Source organism: Trypanosoma cruzi, genomic scaffold (assembly GCF_000209065.1).
Source record: "Trypanosoma cruzi strain CL Brener 1047053517171 genomic scaffold, whole genome shotgun sequence".
NCBI classification, from domain to species: domain Eukaryota; phylum Euglenozoa; class Kinetoplastea; order Trypanosomatida; family Trypanosomatidae; genus Trypanosoma; species Trypanosoma cruzi.
Genome location: NW_001849568.1, coordinates 103,322 through 127,511, shown reverse-complemented (window position 1 = coordinate 127,511; position 24,190 = coordinate 103,322). Strand labels below are relative to the sequence as shown.

Below are 24,190 nucleotides of genomic sequence, written 5' to 3'. Positions count from 1 at the left end.
TCATTGTCGTTTCAAAGGAAGGCAGGGGAAACCAAATTTCAAAGCAAGTACGGAAACAAACAAACAAACAAGAAATAAGACAAAGCTAGGGCAGCAGCGAGAGGCACACACAAAAAAAGGGAAGCAACGGAAGGGAGGCTTTTGGAAAAGGAGGAAAAGAAATCTAAAAAAAAAAAGAAAAATAAAACAAACAAAAAATAAAGGAGGACGGAAGGAGAGATAATTTTTGTATATTTTGAGGAGGTTTTTTTTTTTTTTTTTTTAGTTGTTGTTGCTTAAGTGTGTGAGTCGAAGAGCAATTGGAGTTGACTCCATAGCGATAGAGACATTCTATAGAACACACAATATATATATATATTTCTACTTACGGTGAATCACTCATCCAAAGTAATATTATTTACTGTTCCGGGTTTTTTGTATTTATAGTTTTTGTTGTTCGTTGTGCTTCCTCCGCTTTTTGGCCTTATCATTCCTCCTTCCATTGTATAATATACTTATATCGGATTGCGACGCAGACGTTTTCAGTTGTTGTGCGTCTGTCCCTGGGGTCCAGCCAGGCTAAGGAAAGTAAACAAACAGGAAAAAAAAGAAAAAGGAGGGTAGTTGCACAGTACGGGAGAGGAGGGGGTGGAGATAATTAAAAAAAAAAAAAAAGGAAGGAAGGAAGGAAGGAAGAGGCAGCTGGGGGTAGAAGTGAATTGTCTCCACTTTGCGGGTGAGTGAGTTTTTTTTTTTTTGTTGTTGTTGTTGCAAACTATACCAAATATATATTTATATATTTATTTATTTTGAGCTGAGGGGCGCAAATTGCCTTGCGGAATGCCACGGCAACGTTTTCTGCGACTGGACATACCTGCGATCGAGATTCAGCGCCATGCAGTTAGTAAGAAAGAGCGCGTGAACGTTCAGCGAAGGGTTTCCTCCCGGCGAAAGCTCCAGCTTCGGGAGGCAGGGGATGCTAGGAGTGGACGGGAGATTATTGAAGCCGCCAGAGCAGCGTACGAAGACGAGGATAGTTCTTTGACGTCACCAATTAGCAGCTACGCAGTAAATTTAGGGTTTTCACCTCAGCCCGACGTTGCGTTGAACCCCGCGCATGAGAAAAACGGGGGACCGCTTTCACTTGAGCCGTCCTGGGCTATCTCTTTTGACAGCGCCTCCAACACCCCTGCGAGAGAATCAAGACGTAGAGGAACCTCAGTGGGGTCCGAGTCTAGCAGAGTATTTCACGTGGTGCACGACAGAATAGGAAGGCGGACAGCAGCAGGACATCATTGGGTTCCAGAACAGCCGCTACGTGCGGAAGAAAGACGAGAGACAATATCACGAAAAATTCTATCTTTGGAAGAGACAGAGTCGTTTTCAAACATTATACAAATGATGTTCCAAGACCGATTAATTCAAGCAAAACTACGCTATTTACGTCAACAAAAGGAGGAACAGTTGTGGGAGGCTCTTCAGGATGCTCATATGTGCATAATGAAGGAGGAGGAACGCCGCAATTTGATTGTTAGTAAGGAGCATCTGGATCGCCGGAGAATAGAGGCTGGCTACATCGGCAAAGAAGATTTCGAGGAGAGCGAAGGACGTGAAACCGCAGATGCCAAGGATTGGTTTTTTTCCGCATTTCAACTTGCCCTCCAGCAGACCGGACTAACCGAAAACGCTGCAAGACAAAAGAGTTATTTGGAATACAGCAAGCAGCGGAATTCAATTTACTCGCAGTTTCAAAACACAATGAACACTCTTAAAAAGGGCCAGTCTCCAAAAGGGTACGCTGGAAGCACGTTGGCCGCCAATTTCTCGAAGAGCGAACAAGAACTCATCAATGAGTACGAGGAGAATGTGGACAGGATAATGGATGAAGAGATTTATTCTCTTATGGATATTATTATTCACCGTAACAAGGCAGCGACAAGCAAAGAATTTGTCATGGAAGAGAAACTTCACAAGAATGATTTCTTAACTGAGACCACTACAGGCAACCACGCCGTCCGCAAGCTAGCACATCCCCCCAGATTGTCAGTGCAAAAGTTGTCCTCACAGACACCCTTAACAACTACCAATTACAACGTTTTGATAGAAGCCAGAACAATTATTGAAACAGATGAAGAGGAGGCAAGAGACATTGTCCTTGATGAAGAAATCCTGCAATTAATAAAAATAATTGAAGAAACAAGACTGATACAAACAAACAAGAACACAAACAATGGAGAAAACCCACTTTCCACAAAAATGTCGAGAAATATCACCAATGGAATGGGAACAGTATTTAACACAATAATGGGATTAAGCCCAATAACCAAAGAAGAAAGAACAACAACATACATCGAAAACCTAAAAAGAGACCAACAACATAGCTCCATGCAAAACATCGATATGACTCATGTACAAAAGAATAACACCGCTCGCGGTCAGCTGGTCGGCGAGGAGCGCGAGGGCACGTGTGGATTGCACCGCGATGCCGTGGATTCCGAGGAGGGAGCGGTGCGCCGCTGCCTGGAGCGCGGCGAGGCTGCGGCTGTGGACGAGCTTGGAGAGGAGTACAGGAGCGCGACACATGAGCGAGCAGTGGAGGCGCTAGCCGCGGAGGAGGACGCCGCTCGCGGTGAGCTGGTCGGCGAGGAGCGCGAGGGCACGTGTGGATTGCACCGCGATGCCGTGGATTCCGAGGAGAGAGCGGTGCGCCGCTGCCTGGAGCGCGGCGAGGCGGCGGCTGTGGACGAGCTTGGAGAGGAGTACAGGAGCGCGACGCATGAGCGAGCAGTGGAGGCGCTAGCCGCGGAGGAGGACGCCGCTCGCGGTGAGCTGGTCGGCGAGGAGCGCGAGGGCACGTGTGGATTGCACCGCGATGCCGTGGATTCCGAGGAGGGAGCGGTGCGCCGCTGCCTGGAGCGCGGCGAGGCTGCGGCTGTGGACGAGCTCGGAGAGGAGTACGGGAGCGCGACGCACGAGCGAGTAGTGGAGGCGCTAGCCGCGGAGGAGGACGCCGCTCGCGGTCAGCTAGTCGGCGAGGAGCGCGAGGGCAATTATGGATTGCACCGCGATGCCGTGGATTCCGAGGAGAGAGCGGTGCGCCGCTGCCTGGAGCACGGCGAGGCTGCAGCTGTGGACGAGCTCGGAGAGGAGTACGGGAGCGCGACGCACGAGCGAGTAGTGGAGGCGCTAGCCGCGGAGGAGGACGCCGCTCGCGGTCAGCTAGTCGGCGAGGAGCGCGAGGGCAATTATGGATTGCACCGCGATGCCGTGGATTCCGAGGAGAGAGCGGTGCGGCGCCGCCTGGAGCGCGGCGAGGCTGCAGCCGTGGACGAGCTCGGAGAGGAGTACGGGAGCGCGACGCACGAGCGAGTAGTGGAGGCGCTAGCCGCGGAGGAGGACGCCGCTCGGGGTCAGCTAGTCGGCGAGGAGCGCGAGGACACGTGTGGATTACACCGCGATGCCGTGGATTCCGAGGAGAGAGCGGTGCGGCGCCGCCTGGAGCGCGGCGAGGCTGCAGCTGTGGACGAGCTCGGAGAGGAGTACGGGAGCGCGACGCACGAGCGAGTAGTGGAGGCGCTAGCCGCGGAGGAGGACGCCGCTCGCGGTCAGCTAGTCGGCGAGGAGCGCGAGGGCAATTATGGATTGCACCGCGATGCCGTGGATTCCGAGGAGAGAGCGGTGCGGCGCCGCCTGGAGCGCGGCGAGGCTGCAGCTGTGGACGAGCTCGGAGAGGAGTACGGGAGCGCGACGCACGAGCGAGTAGTGGAGGCGCTAGCCGCGGAGGAGGACGCCGCTCGCGGTCAGCTAGTCGGCGAGGAGCGCGAGGACACGTGTGGATTACACCGCGATGCCGTGGATTCCGAGGAGAGAGCGGTGCGCCGCTGCCTGGAGCGCGGCGAGGCTGCAGCTGTGGACGAGCTCGGAGAGGAGTACGGGAGCGCGACGCATGAGCGAGCAGTGGAGGCGCTAGCCGCGGAGGAGGACGCCGCTCGCGGTCAGCTAGTCGGCGAGGAGCGCGAGGGCGCGTGTGGATTGCACCGTGTTGGTGGAAAGCGATTGCTCGGTGTCGTGGATGGTATTTTACAGGTGTCTGTTGGTGTTTGGAGTTTCGGATGTTTGTGACGTTGTATTTTGTAAGTTGATGTGTAATGTTTTGGAATCGGAAGAGGATGAGAGGTTGTTGCTTTTGGAAGATGAATCTGTTGGATGGAGGAAGCTACAGAAGTTATGGTTGCGTTTTAAAGATGGTGTTAATCCTTCATTGCCTTCTGCTTGTGGTCGTGTAAATTCTTCGGGGTTGATGTTTTGCCGAGGTGGTGTATTGGAGCGTTGGGTGGTGAGGAATCGGTGAGGATGAATTTTTTTTTATGTGTGTTTTTGTCTGAAGTGTTTATTTATTTATTTAATTTTTTTGTGGTTTGAAATTTCTTTGTTGTGGATTGTGGCGGTACTACCCGATGGAACGTTTCATATTTGTTGGTATCCCATGTGCTGTGTTGGCATTGTTGTGTTGGTGTGATTTTGTCATGGCGCGTGGTGAGGTGGATGGTGTTGCAAGACCTTTTTTTTTTTTTTTTTTTTAAATTTACTGTTTGGTGTTCTTTGAAGGTCCGAACGGTTGCTGCTGTGTGATGTATGGGGGATTTGTCACGAGAGTGTGTGGGGATCGATTGCGGTGATGCAGGCGAATTGAGATTTTCTGGTCTCATGGAGACATGACGCGGTCGGGAGAGTCACAGGCGGGATGAATTCTCTCAACTCCTCCCCGTTTGTTCCGTGTCGCCGACGACGAGGGTTGCTTGAGTCATTCAGTAGGGCCCGATCGTGTTGATGACGGTCAACAATGAGATGCAGGCTTTTATTATTATTAATTTTTTTTTTTTATGGAGGGGGAAGAGGGTGAGATGGCCATTTCAAATGTTTTTCTTTTTTTTTTTTCGGCTCTGGAGCAGTCGCCGAGGTGTTTTTGTTTGGACGCACATGCCGGAGTGAAGTTTGACTGTGCCGTCTGCTTTTAACTCTGCGGTCATTGGCTCGGCCGTGCCACACTCTGGTGAGTCGGTTGGGCGGAGGAAGTGAAGTTGTTGCCCGAGGTGGAGTGGTGCGGTGCGTCAGTACGCGTGGGTGGGGAGTGACGGTGGCAACACGAAACGCCAACACCACCCCGTCTTTCTCCCCCTCTTTTTTTTTCTTTTCTGTGCGTTTTTGTGTGCTCTTCACACTGAAATATCCTTGCACCGCCATATGTTTTTTTTTTTTCTTTTGTTCTTTCCGCCACGCTTTGTTTTTGTTTGCGTGACACAATGGAGGGAATTTTGGCTGGAGAACTCTTTGTTTTTTGTGTGACAATCACTGGCGGGGAGTGCATGTATAAACACAAATAAACAGGCAGAATGGACTCTTCTTTTCCGTTTTTTTTTTCCACACACGGGAGAAATATGAAATGAGACGTGTGTGGCAACGGACGTTCCATCGTTTTGCGTTGTTAGGTTGCCAGAGATGCAGTGCGTGAGGGTTGGAAGGAGGACGCCTTGGGTGGAGATCGCGGTTCTTCTTCATGGCGGCTTTATGTTTTTGGATGGGTGCGTGTGAGGACTGCGCCTTTGAACATTTGGAGCAGCCTGCATGAACGAAATAATTTTTTTCTCTTTTTTTCCCGAAACTATCGTTTTATTTTTTTTCCTACATGTGTTTTATTTTGAAATCGCTTGTCTGTCATTTTATCCTTGGCGTAGTTTACTTCTTTGTGTTTTTGTCAGTTGTTTATTTCTACGGGCTGCTGTTAATTTTTTGACTTCTTTAAAATTTTTTTTTTATTTTATTAATTGTTTAATTTACGACGCACGTACACACAAAATGCATGCAAGCGTACTTTAATTCCCGGGAAGTCTGCCAGTTGGCGTGTACGCATCATGAGCATTTTGAATGCGCTCACACCAGTGGAAAAGCGCTTCTTGGATGAGGCATTAGGGCTGGCGGAAGCCAAGCTGGCCCTTGAGGATGCCGAAGAGGTGCGAAGGCATAGGAAGGAAATTAAACAACATGCGGACGAGGAGGAGGAGGAGCAAGAGGAGGAGGCTCCGCAGCAGTCGATATTACCGCTCGAGAAGAATCATAATAATAAGAAGAGCACGAGGCTTGGGCCCCGCGATGCGGTAGATCGGTTTTCACAGCAATTGCAGCAGGAAATTGCATCGTGGGAAGAGGTGAAAATTTCTCTCGAATACCCGTTTGTGTACCGCTCGGATAAAAACAAGGACCTTTGCCTCAAAATGCTGCGGCGTATTACACGGTTTGAGTCCCTTGTTGAGAGTGATTTGGTGGTGATTGCCGCGCACATGGAAATTTTGCGGGTGCGCGGGAAAATGTTGCTTGCTGGAAGTCTTCCCATTCATCTTTGTCCCGCATTTCTCCCCAGTATGTCAACGGCGCCTGCCGTCCCTACACCACCAAATGAGGTGGATGACCTTCTTTCCATAATTGAATTGCCCACTGGCGATGCGGAAAGGAAACGAACCTGCGAACACGCGATTGGCGAGACTCATGTAAACAACCATGTATATGTGCTTCTTTGCGGGAGGGTTGTCTTGCGTATGCCCATGTTAAAAACTTCCGTGGAGTCCTTTGTTGAGCCATACGAGGTGTTTGCCCTGCCCGTGACTGTGAATGCGCTGCCGGAGGGGTCTTGGTACGAAACAGACGGTGAGTGCATGTTGCTGCGTCTGACGCGTGGCACGGACCTCGCTCTGGATCGACTCATTGGCGACCTTGAAAAACGGGTTATTCAAGAACGAGTGTTGTTTCTGCGGCGTCAACTCCGCGTGAAGGTCTTCACTCACTGGACGGCGGAGGATTACGAGGAGGCTGCACGATTGCTTGTTCCACTACGCGCCTCTTGGCGACAGGTGGTGGTCACTCAAGGGATGGAGTCGGACGCGATGTACTTTATCAAAGAGGGCCAATGTGTTGTTGCACGCAACATACCGCTACTCCATCAACAACAGCAGGAACGAGGGCGAGAGCCAAGGAGTGTTTCGGCCTTTAATCAACCTCACACTTCCCCGCAGTGGCAGCGAATTCGAGATTTGCATTCTGGGAGAAACACGGCCATGCCGTCTGTTCCTGTAGATCCAACACTGTCGTCGGTGCGACTTCAGTCATTACACACGAAGCTGGTGGAAATTGTCACACTGCGTGAGGGAGAGTTCTTTGGTGAGCTTGGCTTGCTCAATCATAATGTGGACTGGAAGCCCGACGTTGAGAGAATCTGGTCTAAGAAAAATTGGCATGATGTACTTCTTGGCGCCCTACAGGCACCAGTTAACTACGATGCTCTAGAAGACACCGCGTCTTGGTGTTCTTCGCGTCGAGTTCTTGCGGATGACCACAGTATGCGGACCGGCATCTCCACGCCAAAGCAGGCTGACACCGCATTTCCTCCAGCATCGCGACAGCGGCAAGCCACGGTGTACACGAAGTCTACTTGTGTTCTCTACATGTTAACACATGACCACTGCCGAAATATATTTGATGAGCGGGAGTACGCACAGCTGAAGGAGTTTGCTAAAGGATACCCCTCATGCGAGGACATTGAAAGGCAATACAATAGGCACCGAAAGTGGGCGCATTACCGCAAAGCGTTAGTGAACGACGTTTTGTTGGAGTCGACTAGTTTTGCACGACAACAAACAAAGTTACCACCTCTCCGTTTTCACTGAAACGTTTCTTGACGTCTTCTGTATTTGTGTGTGTGTGTGTGTTGTGTCCATTCTAAATGATTCTCTTATTGGCTTAATGGGGCAAAAAAAAAAAAAAAAAAAGATTTTCTTTGGATTTTTTGATGCCGTCCTTCTTTTTTTTTTTTTTTTTTGCTTTTACTTTTTTTTTTTTTCTTCTTGGGAGTGTGTATGTGTGTATCTCCCTGTTGCTTTTTGTGTTAGTCGCGGCAAGAGGAATGCTGGATGAGGTCCAACTGCGGGAGTTCTATGAGTTTGTGTACCCCGTCGAACTCGTGACTCAGTGGCTGTCGTACGACTTCTCCGCAGCAGAGAAAACGACGGATATAACCGGCGCCGCCCCCTCCCCTCCCGTGTCGAATGACGTCGTCAAGAAGGAGCAGAGAAACATCGTCGCGGAGGGTTATCTTGCACGGCGGGAGTTTTGTTTTACGCTTCTCGGGGATATCTTTTCACGCTTCCGAAGCTATAGCACCTCTGCAGAGCTTCGTCGCGATCTTATTCGTTATTTTCCAGAGAAAATTGATGTTGGCGCGGTGTATACGATTCGTCCCAATCAAAAACAGAGTGCATCAAGCATCCTGCCTCTGGAACGTGAGCTGGTGTTTGATATTGATATGAGTGACTACGATAGCGTGCGGTCCTGTTGCAGTGGGAAATCTATTTGCAGCTACTGTTGGACGTGGATGGCCTGTGCAGCCCACGTGCTGCGAAGAATCCTTGAAGAGGACTTTGGTTTTCGTTACATTTTGCCCGTCTTCTCCGGCCGACGCGGCATTCATTTGTGGGTGTGTGACAGGCGAGCTTGTAAGCTGCACGATGATGAGCGGTCTGCGCTTGTGGGGTACTTAACAGTGGTGGTTCCGAAGGCTTCTCGCCAGATTGTAGTGGCGGACTTTGTAAACGGCAAACCCATCCACCCCACCATTCGCCGTGTGCAGCGTGACGTCATTGACCCGGCCTTCACCCGGCTGTTTTTGGAGTCTTCAGAGTCAAATCCGAACAGCGTCTTACACCCTAAAGGTGCAGGTGTTGTGTACTCGGCGATTGTCGCAGCGCTTAAAATGGGCTCACGCCGGGATGTGGAGCAGCGGTTTACGCAGCAGGTTCCATTTGAGGAGGGAAATGTGCTTGACTGGGCCTACGTGATACGAGCTCTGGGCGATGCCGCGGAAAATGTTACGGCGGCGGCGCAGATTTTGCTCATGTACCCAAGACTGGATGAGCATGTCACTACACGGCGAGACCATCTCCTGAAGCTTCCATTTTGTGTGCATCCCGGCACGGCATCTCTCTGTTGTCCACTCGAGTGGGACGACGTTGTCTCCTTCGACCCACTCACAGACGCCCCAAAGCTGCAGGAGATGTTGTTGAACCGTCACATGGATTCAAAATGGCTGCAGCCATTAAAAAGAATGTTAGAGGAGATGAGCCTAGACGTTATGGAGGAGCGTTAGGTGTGGTGTGTCGATGGGGAGTTTACCGCTTTTTTGCTATCGCCACCACCGTCGTCATTGTCGTCATTTCCACCTTTCAATGGATAAGTTTATAGAAGTTTCCCATAGAGCTTAAACAAGTGCAGGAGAGTAGACAATGAAACAAAAAATACAACAGAAAAAGGCTCCTCACACGGTCGGTAATTGTGGATTGTGGATTGCACTACTTGCTAACTTTTTAAAGTATTATATATTACATATATACATATGGAGAGAGGAACAAGTGGAGAGGTGGGTTGAGGGGTGTGAGGGAGAAGGAACATGACTCACTACGTACTCTCTTGTGTAAATACACACGATGACAATTACTTAAGTTATTATCTTTTTTGTGTGGTTTTTGTTATGCTTCTGCATCTTTTTTTTTTCTCTTTTTTTCTTTTTTTCTTTTTTACCAACAAATGATATTGACAAATCAATGTAAAGGAGTATCAGAGCAGTGTGTTGTGGGGGGTTTTATACACTGAAGGGTGAGGTGGTTTGATGTTTGCGTTCCTTCCACCCGCAAAAGTCGCCCGGACACAGCGCTCGCCGTTGAGCAGCATGGAGGCACCAGGGAATTCAACCCAGCTGGCAGCACCTATAGTGGCGGCAGCAAACTCCTTTGTGCCGATGGGAATTGGGCGTGTGCGTCCACATTCTGTTGCCGAGGCGGAAATTCTTGTTGGTGATCTTACGATCCGTCCATCGGTTTTTCTTTCAGGCATGGGTACTCATAGTTGTTGGATCATGGATGAGAATACACGTCTTCTTCGTCTGTGGAACATGAACAAACCCTTTTGGCTGCGAAGCGCTCCTCGCATGGCGCCGATTCCCACTTTTACAGAGGATGAGGGACTACCTCTTTTTGTTTCTGAGATCGGTCCTGAGGAGGAGTCGCTGGCGTTCTGCACAGATTATGGTGCGGTCTCCAGTCTTGATCACTCCGTCGAGTTTCAGTTTCACAGCGATGAGGGCACTCTTACTGTCTCTTCCTTTGCGTGCTGTCGGAAGGGCCAATCGATGCTGACTGCCGTGGGCACTGTCTCTGGCCTGGTGCTTATTGCCATCAAGGCCGAGGGCGAACGCATCGTCGTTGGCTTTGATCGCGTTGAATGTTCAGTGGCGGTGCGCACCACCCCAGTTTCTTTTTCTTTTGGGTGTTGGTGGCGCTCCTGGCTTTCAGGGAAGTCGTCATCGAAGGATAGCAGTCGCAATAGAACCAACAGCAGCTGCGGCAGTGATGGTTATGGCGTTGTCGATGCAGTTGGCCATGAGTTCACATTGCTGCGCTTTCATTTAACGCAAGCAACCGAGTTATGGGCTATTAATGCAGCATCTGAAGTTTTTCTTTTGGATTTTGGTTCAAGTCGTTGTCGATGGCACAAGGAAAATGCTGATGTTCGTGTGAAATGGGCCACAAACATCTCTACAGTACTTCAGCGTAAGGGGCGCGTGGTGGCCTTTGATGAAACAGCATCAGCACTTTGTTGCTTGGTGTATTTGTTGCCAAGCGACGGACATGGACCTGATTTGGAAGTTGTCACAATGGATGTCTTTAGTGGGGCAGTGAGACAAACGCTGAGTATGCAATCGATTGGATCACTGGTACGAAGTGTGGCGGAATCTCCATCGCATCACACACGCATTTATCTTGATGAAGCTGAACAAATGGTTACAGTGCTTTCAGGTCACTATTGCGTTCGTCTTAATAACCGAGTGGGTGTTCGCCATCCATGTTCGAGTGAGGATGTGCACGTGTTGCAGGGTGTGGAGCGGCCACTTGGCAGTTCATTATTGCCGGATGGTCGGATTGTGACGTTAGACATCAATGGACCTCTGGAGTCTGTCGTGGATGCAGATGAAGCGATGATTGAAGCTGCTGCTGCTTCTGCTTCTGCTTCCGCTTCCGTCCAGGATAATCAAGAAGATTATTATTCTGATGCATGGCGCAAGTCGCACTTTACTGGAAAACGTGAAGGGCTGTTTAATATGGTGCGCCATGTCGATGGAATCTTACACGCACTGCGCATTGACGCCAAGATGTCACTGGATTCAGCGGTATTGGAGGCCAGTGAAGGCATATCTTCGCATCAGGCACTGCATGAGGGCAATTGGGCACGTGCGGACCTTGACGTGGAGGATGATAACATGGTTATGTATGTGACAAACAACCTTGTCAGGCGCCAGCAAGAGCACCGTCGCTTCCTTCTGACTGTGCTCCTTAACAATGAAATTGGTCCCTGTCTCCAGGCACAGGCAATTGCACGAATACTGTCTACACAGGAGGCGCTGCTCGCTATGGTGGCGATTCGACGTTTACAAAATGACAGTTCCTACCCTCTTTCAGTTACCACCGCCACCAACTGCAGCAGTGACGTGGAGTTTGATCTGGTGACGCCACTTTATCTCCACGCCATCAGTGGAGTGTGGCAGTCGGACGCGGACTCTTCTGTGGAAGAGTACTTTCGTCTGGCTCGCAGCACCGCAGAAAAGGAACGATGTCAGCAATTGCTGCGCGAGGCGATTGTTCGCGTTGCGAATACGATTCGCAACGAGAACGATTCAAAACACTCTTTGAATGCACGGGCCACGGCTGCGGAAATCGTTTTTGGGGAGCCAAGCCGGCTCAGTACGCTTTTGCAGGCGTTGGGGGAACACCTCCAAGAAACACAACGCAGTGTACTCGTGGATCAGCGCACAAAGTTTGATGACGCGATGGCGATGGCGAATATTTTTGTGCTCGTTACACGAGCCATTAGGGAGTCTCGCGAGGATATGGCTCCACTGTACAAGGTGCCTCAAAACGTCTGTATGATGCTATGGACAAGCTCCGAGTTGGAAGACTACGGCATTCAGCTTCAGATAGCAAGTGCATGCATAACTCTGTCAAGTACCCTAGCAGAAGTGACTGCGTCAAGCAACAACATGGTGGCATCGCTGAATCATGCGACTAAGAATACTTTACCATCCTTGTGGAAGGTCTCTGCAACAGACCAGCTACGTTTGCTGGATCTTATTGTGCTAATCATTCACTTTTCTTTTCAGACCCATTCACAGGGAGGCCCCTCATTTTACGCAGACGCGATACGGCGGACGTTGTTTCGCGAACCCTTTTTGCGTGAGCCACTGGGATATCCATTTGGTGCACCACGTCCATCGGCAGATGCGACGATTGGGGCAGCGGTACTGCGTTTCTGTGAGGAGCTTGCATTGGAATTTACCGTGGGTGAGATCCTTGTGTCCATTTGCCTCGCCAAACCTGTTGAGGATCCTCAGCAAGAGCACGAATCGTATAAGCTACTTGGTGATTACTGCCAGCGAAATGTGCATATGTTTGATATCGCTCTTCATACACTACTAGCACAACGCCGAGAGTGGGAGTTGCAGCTACTTCCAGAGCTTGTGCCGGACTACGCAGCTGGAACTCTGGCGCGTGACGTTTTTCTTGTGCGGGATGCGCCACAATTGGCGTGGCTGGTGAAGCCAACGGCATTTGAGGCGCTTCTAGCGGAGGGGGTGCAGTCACCGTCATACCTTGCATACGGCGATGACCTCATCACGCACCGCTCGCGCTCACTGTCCATGGCAAAGTTGGCTTGGGTGGCTGCAGGCGCCCCGACGTCGAGCACATATTACGCAATGCGACTTGATGAGGAGATGGTGACGGCGCAGAAGATGTGTTTGCTGCCGGAGACCAAAAACATGGAATTGGGCCCTGCGGAACTCGTTCAGCGTCTACTGAAGCAGTCGTCTCTGGATGCGTGGGTGTATGCCACAAAAGTTGCCTGTTTGCTCGAGGACGAGCTGCGGGAGGACATCTTGACTCAGATTCTCCGTCGAGCAAAGCTGCAGGATGGTGATGCGTTAATTCACATCATCAAAGACGGTGCAAGCGAACTCGATGTGGCTCGTGCATTAGAGGCAACCTCCATTGGACGCATTTTAATCACCGCTGCAGCTGAACAATGTACTTCCGTTGTGGCCCGCATCTGGGCGAATGTGCTTGACAACGCGGAGCAGCGATTACTCTTTTCTTGGATGCAAATGCGGGCAGCAGGTCTGGTGTCGTGAGTCAACAATTACGAAAAGGAAGAAATAGACAAGTTAAATGGGTAATATACGATTCTCTATTTTCATGTGCCTGAGGGCAAGCGGATTTCCTTTGTAACTTATGGGGAGCGCTACTTGCGGCTTTTTAATTAAGACGAAGGAAGAGGAGAAAGAAAAAAAGAAAACACAAACAAAAGAGGAAAAAGGTGGCGTTTGTGGCGGTTGGCTGAATGATGTTAGAACGGACGATTATATATATATATATAATACATATTTCTTTTTTTTTTTTTTGTGTGTGTTTTTATATTTAAAAACCAACAACAACCAACACAGCAAAAAGGAGGAAAGAAGACGCACGATGAACAGACGGGAAGAAAGAAGGAGAGAGAAATGAAACCGATGAAAATAAAAACAAACAAAACAAAACAATGATGATGATGATGATGGGGCAGGCTACAAATAGATGCGCCCGCAAAGCAGAATAAATACAACGGAAAAAGAACAAGAAGTTAAATACATCTGGCGTTTCTCATTTGTACTTGTTGTACGGTTGGGCATCTGACGTTATTTTCTTAATTTATTTTTTAACTCTTTCCATCCCTCTTTTTTATTTATTATTTTTATTCTTATTTCTTATTTTGTTTCAAAGTTTATATGCGTCTTGAGCGGAGTTGTCCGGACATCTGATTGTTTCTGCCTGCTACTTTGCTTCTTGTGCCTCTGTTACTTCGCTTTGGATTCCCGTCCCGGATGAGGTCTAGTGTGGGGCGTGAGAAGACGCAGCGTGGCGGGAACATCACGAGGAAAGTTGGGGTCAAAAAAAGTTTGGTGAAGGCACCTACGACGCCGTCGATTATATCGTCTTCTCGTCCGCTTTCGTCTTTTATTGAACATAAAAAACAGCAGCTGTCGCTTCTTTTTATTGCGTGGGATAAAGATGATGTTGGACGTATTGAATCTTGGCAGATTAGGCCTATTATCAACGCACTTTTTCCTTCCGACGGAAAGACGGAAGTGCTTAGACGGAATGAGATACGAGAGGCGTTTGCCGAGGCAGTTAAGCAGTCATGGTCGCCACAGTATCTGGTGACGCTTGGCGAGGTTTATGCCATCATGGATGCCTTGTGGTCATCGCAGGAACGGCGAACACGGATGGTTATGGCGTGCCTTCGGAGTGTGTTTAATGTTGTCTCCGATGCGCGGCTTGTAATTTCAAGGGAGGCACTATTAGAATTTGGGAAAAGTGTCGCGGGTGCGGATGTCAGTGCAGGGGTTGTACAGTTGATTCTCACCGCCGCTTCTGAAACACCTTTCAGCGATACGATAAACTTTGAGGGGTTTTGCCGGTTGCTTCTTCCACGCCTTGTGCATGGGTAGAGTTATGGAATTGTGTACACAATATTGATTTTTGACGAATTCTGTAAATAATGTTTGCACCGCAATAATGCCTCCCCTAGCCTCCATCTTCCTTCACCCGATGCATTCTGAGAATAAGAGGTTCCATACTGTCCTTGTTTTTTTTTTTTTTAGGGTTTGTGCCTTTTTGTAGTTTTGCGCACCAATGGCTGCGAGAAGAGCGTCGATGTATGCAGACGACAATGGCTCCACAACAGCCCACGTCCGAAAAAGAGCCAGTGGTCGAGTGTCTGAAACGAGTGTCCTGCCGCCACCGCCACCAACACATTCCGTCACGGATGACGCCGTGAGTGGTCCGTGGCCCACTACTGGGCAGAAATTGCGGGGTGAAAAAGGGAGTGGGTCGCTGCCGAATGTATTATCTGTGCGATTTTCCGCAAGGAATGGCGGCGGCAATACGCACAAATCGATTGCACGTGACGAGTCTTTGGTGGAGGAGGGGGATTCCGTAGCTTTGGTGAAGGATAAACTGCGTCGGCTTTTAGTGCTTCAGCGAAAGAAACATAAGGAACTACTCAAGGCAGAAGGTGATGCCTTTAATAATTTGAAACGCCAGGCGGAATTCAGTGTGGAGAGTATAAATGCATTTGTAGCGTTTCGACGCAACATGAATGCATCCAATGAGAATGAAAATAATCGGTTGACGCTTTGGATTAGGGAATGTTTTGCCGATGGGATCAAGCAGATTATTCGGGAGGAGTGGGAAACACGTCGATCCATTGTTTCGTACGAGTGGCGTCTGCGGGAGGCCAAGCGTCGAGTGGAGTGGCTGACGGGTGCCAAGATGCGGTTTGAAAGGGAGATGAAATTACTTCTGCATGCCGAGGAATGCCTTCGGAAGTATATTGAACGCGCTGAACTTCGGGATGCGTGGAATATTCCTGCCTTGTGTCCTTTTGTTGTTGTGTTTGAGAATTTGGGCGTGCTGGGACCTTGCCCTTTTGTGTCGGTAGAGGACTGCCCCTTCTACTGCCGTGGTGAGGGGTACCGCAGCCCGCACTATGAGTTCACCATGAAGGGCAAACCGCAGACGGTGATTCACTCAATTGCACCCTGACGTTATGGTCTGCTGCGTTTTGGTTTTTTTTTTTTTTTTTTTGCACGATGCCCAAATGTAAAATATGGCGGTTTCTTTTTTTCTTCCATGGACTGTCCTCCTGTTGCTTTCTGCTTTCTATTTGCAATGAGCCTTCGTTGTTTCTTCTTATGTTTTCTTTTGTCGTTGTTGTTTTGTGTTGTCATCACGCCCACCTACCCACCCAATGCCGCCTTTTGCGTGGAGGGAATTCCGGTGGGATTTGGGGCTCTTTTTAAAGACTGCCATTTCTTGACCTCACAACGAGTCCGGCGATCACGAAGCGCTTTTGTGTACTAATTCTTTGCGGATGTAAGAGTCTGAGATGAGTCTTCTCTGACTTTTGAGGGGATGTTGGGTGCAGTGAACCAAACCCGTCATCTTCTCTTTGTTGTTGCCTTTACTTTGTGGGTGGGGCGAATAATACCTCATCCAAGCGCATATTTTTACCCTTTTTTTTTTTTTTTGTGTGTGTGTGTTTGCTTTTCTTACACACACATACAAACGCATGACTTCCTGCCCACTTCTTACTTGTCGGAGAAATAGGCGGGCGGAGACATTGCATGGAGGCTTTTGCCATCACTCCCTTGGCGGAGGACGACACCACATTTGTTAAAGATGCCCAGCAGTTCCTTGCCGTCATCGCTGACATGCAGCGCGAGGCGGAGCAACGGCGTTGCCTTCTGGATGACTTGCGACAGAAGGAAGCAGCCGCCGAGATGGAGCTGGAGAAGTGCCTTGCTGTGCGTGAGGCGGTGGTGGCCCGTATGGCGCACACGAAGGCCGAAGGGTTGGAACTGCAGTCGGAGTACAAGGCGCTCACCACACAACAGCGGGCGGTGGAAGCGGAGGTGTTGGAGCTGCGCCGTCAGAAGAGCCACTGGAAGAAGGTGCTGCAGGAGTTTCAGGGATCATCATCATCATCACATTTGCTGGGGAGTGGCAACACGGATGGTGCGACGGTGAAGAGCGCATCATCTCTTGACCGTGCCCTTCATGCGTGGAGCCAACTACCACACGGCTCTATGTTTTTGAAGGAGCTGAAAAAAACTCTGACAGAGTTTGTTGCAGAGCTGGCGGTGAACGCGGGGAGCAATACTAATGACAACAGCAACACGACTCATAACGGCACCTCTACAGAATACACGACAGCATTTTTGGATCCGTCAAGTGTTTTCCCCCATTTACCGCCCCTGAGCAAAGTGGAGGAAGCCATCATCTTGTTAATCCCCTTTTCTGCCTGATTCACCGGGACGGGAGGTTGATATGCATTTTATTTATTTATTTATTTATTTATTATTGTTTATATTTTCTCGTTGTTGCTTTTCGTTTGTCTCTTTTTTGAGTTTACTTTTTTCCCTTTTTGTGGTGTCCTTCCCGTTGGTGCGAAGAATAACGGACGGGTGTGTCTGCGACAAACCGACATGTTGCCCGTCTGCCGTATTTATTTATTTATTTATTTTGTTTTACTGTTTGTTTGTTTGTTTTTCTTAACCACATGTTTTTCTTCTGCGACATGGACACAATGGGGGAGGTGTGAGTGAAGAGGACACCCGCAGGAGGAAAGGGAAGAAGAAAAAGAAGAGGAAATTAAAGCGCAGGAAAAAAAGACACAGACGCGTGTCTGTGGACATTTGTACTGACTCTCAGGGAAGAGAAGGGGGAAGACCGAAGAAGGAACAACAACAGCAACAACAAAGAAGAGGAAGGGGTAAAATAAACACGACACACACCAAACCATTACACATTTATGAAGGCCGAGATACTCCTTGGCCGTCCTCTTAGTGGCACACTGATTGAGCGCATTCAACATGAGGTGGCACGTCTTAGTTGTTCACCGAGTCTCGCGGTTGTTATGGTTGGCAACCGCCAGGACTCACGCCGGTACGTTTCAGTGAAGCAACGAACAGCTGAGGCATGCGGTATTCGTTTCCACCTTCTTAGTCTCCCTGAAACCGTTTCAGAAGAGCGGCTACATCAAGAGCTCCGCCGCATCAGTGATGATAATGCGTTTGACGGGGTTCTTCTGCAGCTGCCAATTCCATCGCATCTTCGTGTGCGTCCCGCTCTCCTGTGTATTCACCCTGGCAAGGACGTTGATGGGCTTCACCCAATTAATGCAGGAAGTCTTTTCTTGGATGGAAACCCTATCTACGAGGAGGCTGTGCATAGGGGCTCTTCGGCAGAGAAGGAGGAAGCGCTGGCCTCACGTCTGCTGAATGAAGGACGATATTTTGTTCCATGTACGGCGCTGGCAGTGCATGCGTTGCTCTTTTCGTATTTGGCAAATAGGACGGCGGTCGTGCCGACACCCTCAAAGAAGCCTAAAAATCTACACGCTGTGATTATCAACAAGAGCATGGTGGTTGGTGTTCCGACAGCTGCATTGTTGCAGAAGGAGGATAATTTTCTGGTGACTCTTTGCAGCCGTTCCAATGATCTCGAGGCGGTGAAGGAGGTAAGCCGACAGGCGGACGTTCTTGTGACGGCCCTTGGCATACCACGTGTCGTGACGGCGGATTTTGTAAAGCCCGGGGCAATTGTGCTGGATGTGGCTATCAACGAGGACTGTGCATCTGGAGGAGAGATGACATCTGGCTCTCGGCGTGTATGTGGCGATGTAGACTTGGCATCCGTGCGTGAAAAGGCGGCTGCGGTCACACCAGTGCCAGGGGGCATTGGCCCACTGACGGTTGCGTATTTGATGCAAAACACACTTAAGGCCCACCTTTTGGCGAAAAATCATATAAATCTCTTCTCTCCTCTTGCTTCAACGCAGGGAAATGCAGAATGGAACAACGAAGGCCACACGGAGGCCGACTTCAACAGGATGGGCGTCGATACCCATGACTGTGCTGGCGTTGGCAAAGTGGGATGACGAGGAAGGACGGTTGGAGTGCATGGGGGTTTGTTGCGCCACGACGAAAGGGGCAATACGTGTATTTTTATTTTTTATTTTTATTTGGTTTTGTTTTGGTTTCCGTCGAGTTTGTTTGTGAGATGTTTTTAGAGGCACTGAGGGAGTCTGCGCCTTGCGGGGAACAAAAAGGTGACGGCTGTGCGAACTGGGACGGGCTCAGGGAGAGGGAGAAGGAGAAAAAGGGAAAACAACACTGTGCAATTTTTTTTTTTTTTGGGGGGGGGGGCGTCGCTTCCACAGAGGATGGTCTCCCCTTTTTTATTGTTTTTTTTTTTTCTTTTTGGTTTGTGCCCTTTTAATTTTATTATCGACAAATTGGGTTGCATCTTCCGGTAAAACCCACCCCGCTTTACTTTCTGTTGTGTTCCGTTTCCCTGTTGTGTGCTGCAATAACACATTTTACTTCTTTATTATTATTATTATTATTGTGACTCTGTGTGTCACCCACCAGTGTGCCTCCGCCCGATCCCTTTCCACGGTTACGAGGATGTATATTATTAACGTGTGGATGGGGAATCAGTCTGAGCGGGTTGTGCCGACATGCACAGATGTGTGTAAGCACCTGTTATTTTTCCTCTTCCTTTACTACGTATAAATACGTGTTTATGTACTTCACACACGATCTATGGCGTGGCTGTATTTGTGGGATGGAAGGTGAAATACCCACCGGCTACGGTTGAGGTTAATGCGCAGTCTTATTATTTATTTATTTATTTTTATTTTATTTTTGTACATTTCTTTTTTCTTCCTTTTTTTTTTTTTCTTCTGCCACTGTTGCTTGGACTTTGCCAGTCTTTTTGTCACACAAACACACACACAAAAAAAACACGACGAAAGCAAAAATAACAAAATTTTATTTTTAATTTTTTTCTCCTACGTGGAATGCGGCGCAAACTTTTTTGTCTCACTTCTCTCTCCCTTTCTCTCTTTCTCTCTATTGTTTTGATGGTCACGTGATAGCGTCGGTTCCCACATTCGCACCGTTTTGACGGTTGGGCTTTGAAGGAAGAAGGGAAGGGGGAGGAGGCGAAGGGAGGCGTTTTTTTTTTTTTTTTTTACTCCTGCAGACTCTCGAGCTCAATTCGTTTTTGGGTTTTGAAAGGGGCGCAACCGTGAAGTGCAGACACAACGCAAAGGGGTGCTGGTGCCAGCGGCAGTATTGACACCGCGTCCCCGAATTCTTGCAGACGCTTGTAAACAGGCCGACGGCATTGACTCCACCGCCTGCTCGGAGCATTAAATCGCCGTCATACGTGAGGGAGGAGGAGGGGGAATTGCGCTGACAGCAGCAACTTTCCGGCGTGGCAGCGTCCACTTTAATTTGAGTTTCTTTTTCTTTTTTTTTTTTTTTTGCTCCGTTGAAGTTGCTGTTTGGCGCGGTCTTCCCTGCGGGTGGTGATTGTGCGACAACCCAGTGGCAGGGAAAAGGAGAGGGGGAGAGAGGAAAGGAAGCACACACACACACACACACACACAGAGAGAGAGAGAGAGAGAGAGAGAGAGAGAGAGAGAGAGAGAGAGACAAAGAAAAAAAAGGTCGATAGTTTTTTTTTTTTAATTGTTGCTGTTGTTTTTGTTGTTCTCACCGTTTTCCTTGTGTTTTTTTAATTATTAATATTTTGTTAATACACTTATTTATTTATTTATTATTTCTGTTTGTTTCTGTTTGTTTCTGTGCGCCTGTGGGTGGGGGGTTTTTCTTTTCGGCGGTTCTTCTTATTTGTCTTCTGAGCCTGTTTACGTGTCTGGCACCATACGAAATCCCTGGCTTGTGTGCTTAAAGCGGCGAACGAAGAAGAAGAAAAAAAAAGAAAAAAAGAAGGGGAGCCCGCCGTTTTGGTTCACTCACGCCTCTCCCCCTTTGAAGAGGGAAATTCGTTTTTATTTATATTTATATTTAGAGCACAGTTTTTTTTTTTTTGTTTGTCTTTTTTTTTCTTCTCTTCTGTGCGTCCCGCGTTTCCCTTGTGATTTTTAATTGACACGGCCGCCAACACCGACGAAGAAAAACAAAAACGTAAAAAAAAGAAAAGAAAAAAAAAGGAAAAAAGAAAGAGCAGCAAAATCCGCCACTCCCACTTTTTCTCTCTTTCCATCCTTAAGTGCATACACGTGTATAAAAGTATATATCATCACTCGGCACGGAACGGCAAGGCGGGAGAAGAGAGAAAATAGAGTGGGAGAAGCGACACCGTTAAAACGTCAATTAATTCGGAAAGAGCCATAAAATTTTTTTTTTTTTTTTGGTGCGGCGGAGTGAAACGATTTGAGGGGCGGGGAATTTGTGCACGCACACACACACACACACACACACACACACACACACACACACACACGCACAAATAAGGGCCTACTGGAGAAATTTATTTTTGTACAGTTGACTTTTGTACTCCTTCTGCTTTTACTTTTCTTTTTTGTTTTGTATTCTTTTTTCTGAGGGAGGACTTTCCGTTTTTTTTTTTTTTTTTGTTATTGTCTCTTTACTGCCTGGCGGTGTTGTTGTTGTTGTTGTTGTTGTGTGGAAAATTTTTTTTGGAAAAAATTTTTTTTTTGGGTTGAGGGGCGGGGAATTTGTGCACACACACACACACACAAGGGTTACTGGAGAAATTTGTTTTTGTACAGTTGACTTTTGTACTCCTTCTGCTTTTGCTTTTCTTTTTTGCTTCGTTTTCTTTTTTCTGAGGGAGGACTTTCTGTTTTTTTTTTTTTTTTTTTCTTGTCTCTTTACTGCCCGGGGGTGGTTTTGTTGTTGTTGTTGTGTGGTTTTTTTTTTTTTTTAATATTAATTTTTTATTATTACTTTTTTTTTCGTTTTTGCCGGTGCAAACGATAAATGGAGGTGATTGGCACGTTATCCGCAGCTGTGGCCCTATCCAACACCACCAATACTTTGAATCCTGCCACGGAGTCGTCGGGCTCATATGTTTTAGCGAGCATCAGTCATTTAAGGAGTGACTTTGTGCGGCCGAACGGGTTGCGTGTTTGCGTGCATAGTGGCGAAATGTTAATGAGGACGCACATCCTGTCAGACCCAACGCCTCATTTGGAGAAACGGCAGCAGGAGGAGGAGGGAAGTGATCACCAAACGCATCAGGGAGAAGGCAGCGGTGCCATGCCAAATGGTGAGGTGTTTGGTCGTCTTCTTTCGAGAGTGGGAAGCGGCAGCGACATGTCAAATTTAGGTTCGCGGCATGAAGTGACATCTGCGGTGTTTTCGTGGCGGTGGCTGTTGGAGAGGAATGACGTGGCGCCGTTCAATCACGAGTTGAAATCAACAATATCCAGCGGTAAAAGGACGGACGATCGCATTTTAACTCCGCCTGGGCCTATCCACACGCCGCGTTGTGCAGGTTCGGGGCGGATGGATGATGAGGCCTTGATTGCCATTGATATGCTGCGCGAATGGGGCGAAAAGGAAAAGGAGGAACTTTTTTTACGTCACCCGCGCCTGGAAGCGTACGCCACAAGAGAGCTCCACACGCCGCTCTCTGCTGTCCTGACAGGTTTTCCGCTTGCTGGCACTTCAATGAACGATAGAAATGCGAGGCCGGTGGCAATTTTGGCTCCATTACCCAAGCTTCCGTCTCAGGGAATGACGACTACGAATAAACGTCATGCCCTAGCATCCCATCCATCATCGACAGATTTGGGGCTTCTCTTGAACCCCAGGGTCTCGACAGAAAGGAATTATACACCTCAATTGGGTAAGTTGCTGTCTGGGTTTGCACAGGAGGGAAGGCAAGTGCCACTGGAGGTTGCATCCGTCAGTCACACCGATGACATACCCGAGGAGGACGATCTGTTGAGCCGGGGACTCTGCGGTCGTGGCGATCCGATCTTGGGGGATCGCGGGAGGGTGTGGCCCTGGCGGAAGGGCGGGAGGATAGACAAGCGTTCTCTGCCTTTGAACGATGTCCTGCTGGAGTGCCATTTTTTTGGGGTGACAGACATTCTCGAAGTTTTGCGGGATGACTGTGAGAGTGACGGCAGTGATGATGTGCTTTTGCCCAATTTTCAAGATAACAATGAACTGAGCAGGTCAGTTATAGGCCGGGTTGTGGCGCTGGCGGACCGATCTCTGAGACGGCATGCGGGAGAGGATGAATATGGGGAGATTAGCAGCAACACAGATGTACACTTCTCTACAGCGGGAATGCAGGAGGAGAGGAATGACACTTTTCGGGCCTCACACATTTTAGTAGATTCCTATCAGTCTGCCGAGGATGAACTTGGCTGCGTAGTGGATCTGTGGAGGATGGCAGCGGAGTGTGCGGAACTTTCATCGTCGTTGACACCTTCTACAGAGACGGAGGTTATCACCTGAGAAGGTAAAATATATATAAATAAATATATATATTTCTCCATACTTATTTTAAAACAACAGAAGTTAAATACTGAAAAATAAACGCGTCTCTGAAGAGATGTGGTAACCAGCACGATAATATAACGATAATGTCAATAATAACAGTAATGATAAATGATAAATGATAAGATGTATGCCTGTTTTAACTTCTCAACGCTTATATGTACATAAATATAAATAAATATAAATAAATATATATTTTTTATATAAAAAGAGGGTTTATATGCATGCAAGATGCATTGAAGGGACGGTGTGATCGCTGCTGGTTTCTTTTTTTTTTTTTTTTTTTTTTTTTTTTGTGACGGATTTTCTGCTGCATTTGATGATTACACTGGATTTAAGTTTGTCCTGTTTTTATTTATGAGTGTGTGCGTGTGTGTGGGCGCATTTTTTATTTTATTTTCCATTTCAGCTTTCAGCGGCAGCTGTGGAGATGCGACATGAGGGCAAAATAAAATTCCTTCCATTCCCAACACAAAAAAGGAAGAAAAGAGAAGAAAACAAAAGAAAAAAAAAAAAAAAAAACAAAAAGGAGAGCGGGAAAAAAAGTAAAAAAAAAACGTGAGAAGTGGGGTGAAGTGGACGGACCCTTGGAGTCGGCTGCGGTATATCTATGTGCCTCTTTACGGAAGGAATACCACTGCCGTTGTTTCCTGTAATGCGTGTCGTTTAAAAGAAAAAAAAAAGAAAAAAAAAAAAAAAAACAAACAAAAACTTATGAAAAGACGTGGTGATGTTTACATATATATATATATATTTTTTTTTTTTACTGCTTGCGCCTTGAACATCACGACTACCCGAAGAGAGGGCACTGAGGTACGGCAACCCCTTCCCATGTCATTTAATTTGGTGCCATGTGTACGGTCATGGCGTTAATTCCCCCGTATGTATTTAATTTGACTCTCTCCCTCCCTCTCTCTCTTTATATATATATATATAAAGTATGTGTACAGCATGCATACATGTATAGATGTATTTCTTTTGCCTTTCCTTTTGCTTTCTATTTCTTTTTTGTTTTTTTTTTCCCTCACGGCGAATTCACGGTGCGGACTGTTTTTGCCGCGGCCCTGAGCAGTGAAATCAGTGGGTTAAATCAAGAGAAAAAACACAGAAGAATATTCCTGGAACGAAAGGAAGGACTCGCGCACACGCAGAGGAGGCCCGAAAAAATTT

At 48.1% G+C, this 24,190-nt stretch overlaps 9 protein-coding genes across 9 annotated transcripts, besides 48 other annotated features; all 9 read left to right on the top strand.

Moving 5' to 3' along the window:
* Positions 1–112: part of a sequence feature (heterozygous, non-Esmeraldo-like haplotype) that runs on past the window's edge.
* Positions 113–375: a sequence feature (haploid, non-Esmeraldo-like haplotype).
* Positions 166–202: a microsatellite.
* Positions 376–2,404: a sequence feature (haploid, Esmeraldo-like haplotype).
* Positions 653–675: a microsatellite.
* Positions 762–790: a sequence feature (AT_rich).
* On the top strand, positions 820–4,101 carry Tc00.1047053511809.90 (hypothetical protein, conserved; the record flags this gene model as incomplete). Its single annotated transcript, XM_808561.1, has 1 exon — positions 820–4,101. The coding sequence occupies one exon, from the start codon at positions 820–822 to the stop codon at positions 4,099–4,101; it is 3,282 nt and encodes a 1,093-aa protein (XP_813654.1).
* Positions 2,405–3,025: a sequence feature (areas merged during assembly that could not be assigned to a particular haplotype. This can correspond to areas where the two haplotypes were merged or to regions with more than two copies in the genome that were merged during assembly.).
* Positions 3,026–3,227: a sequence feature (areas merged during assembly that could not be assigned to a particular haplotype. This can correspond to areas where the two haplotypes were merged or to regions with more than two copies in the genome that were merged during assembly.).
* Positions 3,228–4,259: a sequence feature (areas merged during assembly that could not be assigned to a particular haplotype. This can correspond to areas where the two haplotypes were merged or to regions with more than two copies in the genome that were merged during assembly.).
* Positions 4,260–4,721: a sequence feature (areas merged during assembly that could not be assigned to a particular haplotype. This can correspond to areas where the two haplotypes were merged or to regions with more than two copies in the genome that were merged during assembly.).
* Positions 4,369–4,392: a sequence feature (AT_rich).
* Positions 4,541–4,560: a microsatellite.
* Positions 4,722–16,745: a sequence feature (areas merged during assembly that could not be assigned to a particular haplotype. This can correspond to areas where the two haplotypes were merged or to regions with more than two copies in the genome that were merged during assembly.).
* Positions 4,836–4,864: a sequence feature (AT_rich).
* Positions 5,778–5,816: a sequence feature (AT_rich).
* On the top strand, positions 5,892–7,697 carry Tc00.1047053511809.80 (hypothetical protein, conserved; the record flags this gene model as incomplete). The annotated part of the gene is made up of 1 exon (XM_808560.1): positions 5,892–7,697. One exon carries the CDS (start codon positions 5,892–5,894, stop codon positions 7,695–7,697), a length of 1,806 nt encoding a protein of 601 aa, XP_813653.1.
* Positions 6,026–6,057: a microsatellite.
* Positions 7,829–7,876: a microsatellite.
* Tc00.1047053511809.70 (DNA primase small subunit, putative) lies at positions 7,934–9,172 on the top strand (the record flags this gene model as incomplete). The annotated part of the gene is made up of 1 exon (XM_808559.1): positions 7,934–9,172. One exon carries the CDS (start codon positions 7,934–7,936, stop codon positions 9,170–9,172), a length of 1,239 nt encoding a protein of 412 aa, XP_813652.1.
* Positions 9,567–9,601: a microsatellite.
* Tc00.1047053511809.60 (hypothetical protein, conserved) lies at positions 9,692–13,261 on the top strand (the record flags this gene model as incomplete). Its single annotated transcript, XM_808558.1, has 1 exon — positions 9,692–13,261. The coding sequence occupies one exon, from the start codon at positions 9,692–9,694 to the stop codon at positions 13,259–13,261; it is 3,570 nt and encodes a 1,189-aa protein (XP_813651.1).
* Positions 13,489–13,531: a sequence feature (AT_rich).
* Positions 13,845–13,880: a microsatellite.
* On the top strand, positions 13,991–14,617 carry Tc00.1047053511809.50 (hypothetical protein, conserved; the record flags this gene model as incomplete). The annotated part of the gene is made up of 1 exon (XM_808557.1): positions 13,991–14,617. One exon carries the CDS (start codon positions 13,991–13,993, stop codon positions 14,615–14,617), a length of 627 nt encoding a protein of 208 aa, XP_813650.1.
* On the top strand, positions 14,802–15,713 carry Tc00.1047053511809.40 (hypothetical protein, conserved; the record flags this gene model as incomplete). The annotated part of the gene is made up of 1 exon (XM_808556.1): positions 14,802–15,713. The coding sequence occupies one exon, from the start codon at positions 14,802–14,804 to the stop codon at positions 15,711–15,713; it is 912 nt and encodes a 303-aa protein (XP_813649.1).
* Positions 16,295–16,975, top strand: Tc00.1047053511809.30 (hypothetical protein, conserved; the record flags this gene model as incomplete). The annotated part of the gene is made up of 1 exon (XM_808555.1): positions 16,295–16,975. The coding sequence occupies one exon, from the start codon at positions 16,295–16,297 to the stop codon at positions 16,973–16,975; it is 681 nt and encodes a 226-aa protein (XP_813648.1).
* Positions 16,746–16,828: a sequence feature (areas merged during assembly that could not be assigned to a particular haplotype. This can correspond to areas where the two haplotypes were merged or to regions with more than two copies in the genome that were merged during assembly.).
* Positions 16,829–24,190: a sequence feature (areas merged during assembly that could not be assigned to a particular haplotype. This can correspond to areas where the two haplotypes were merged or to regions with more than two copies in the genome that were merged during assembly.).
* Positions 17,004–17,029: a microsatellite.
* Positions 17,173–17,193: a microsatellite.
* Tc00.1047053511809.20 (methylenetetrahydrofolate dehydrogenase-like protein, putative) lies at positions 17,482–18,609 on the top strand (the record flags this gene model as incomplete). Its single annotated transcript, XM_808554.1, has 1 exon — positions 17,482–18,609. The coding sequence occupies one exon, from the start codon at positions 17,482–17,484 to the stop codon at positions 18,607–18,609; it is 1,128 nt and encodes a 375-aa protein (XP_813647.1).
* Positions 18,672–18,695: a sequence feature (AT_rich).
* Positions 19,059–19,078: a microsatellite.
* Positions 19,353–19,416: a sequence feature (A-rich).
* Positions 19,490–19,521: a sequence feature (AT_rich).
* Positions 19,548–19,587: a sequence feature (GA-rich).
* Positions 19,978–20,003: a microsatellite.
* Positions 20,104–20,127: a microsatellite.
* Positions 20,127–20,173: a microsatellite.
* Positions 20,198–20,327: a sequence feature (A-rich).
* Positions 20,530–20,551: a sequence feature (AT_rich).
* Positions 20,560–20,596: a sequence feature (A-rich).
* Positions 20,654–20,705: a sequence feature (T-rich).
* Positions 20,875–20,896: a sequence feature (AT_rich).
* Positions 20,939–20,992: a microsatellite.
* Positions 21,051–21,133: a sequence feature (A-rich).
* Positions 21,146–21,169: a microsatellite.
* Positions 21,299–21,470: a sequence feature (A-rich).
* Tc00.1047053511809.10 (uncharacterized protein) lies at positions 21,488–22,978 on the top strand (the record flags this gene model as incomplete). The annotated part of the gene is made up of 1 exon (XM_808553.1): positions 21,488–22,978. One exon carries the CDS (start codon positions 21,488–21,490, stop codon positions 22,976–22,978), a length of 1,491 nt encoding a protein of 496 aa, XP_813646.1.
* Positions 22,984–23,013: a sequence feature (AT_rich).
* Positions 23,176–23,226: a microsatellite.
* Positions 23,284–23,315: a microsatellite.
* Positions 23,494–23,577: a sequence feature (T-rich).
* Positions 23,689–23,731: a microsatellite.
* Positions 23,759–23,786: a sequence feature (AT_rich).
* Positions 23,993–24,045: a sequence feature (A-rich).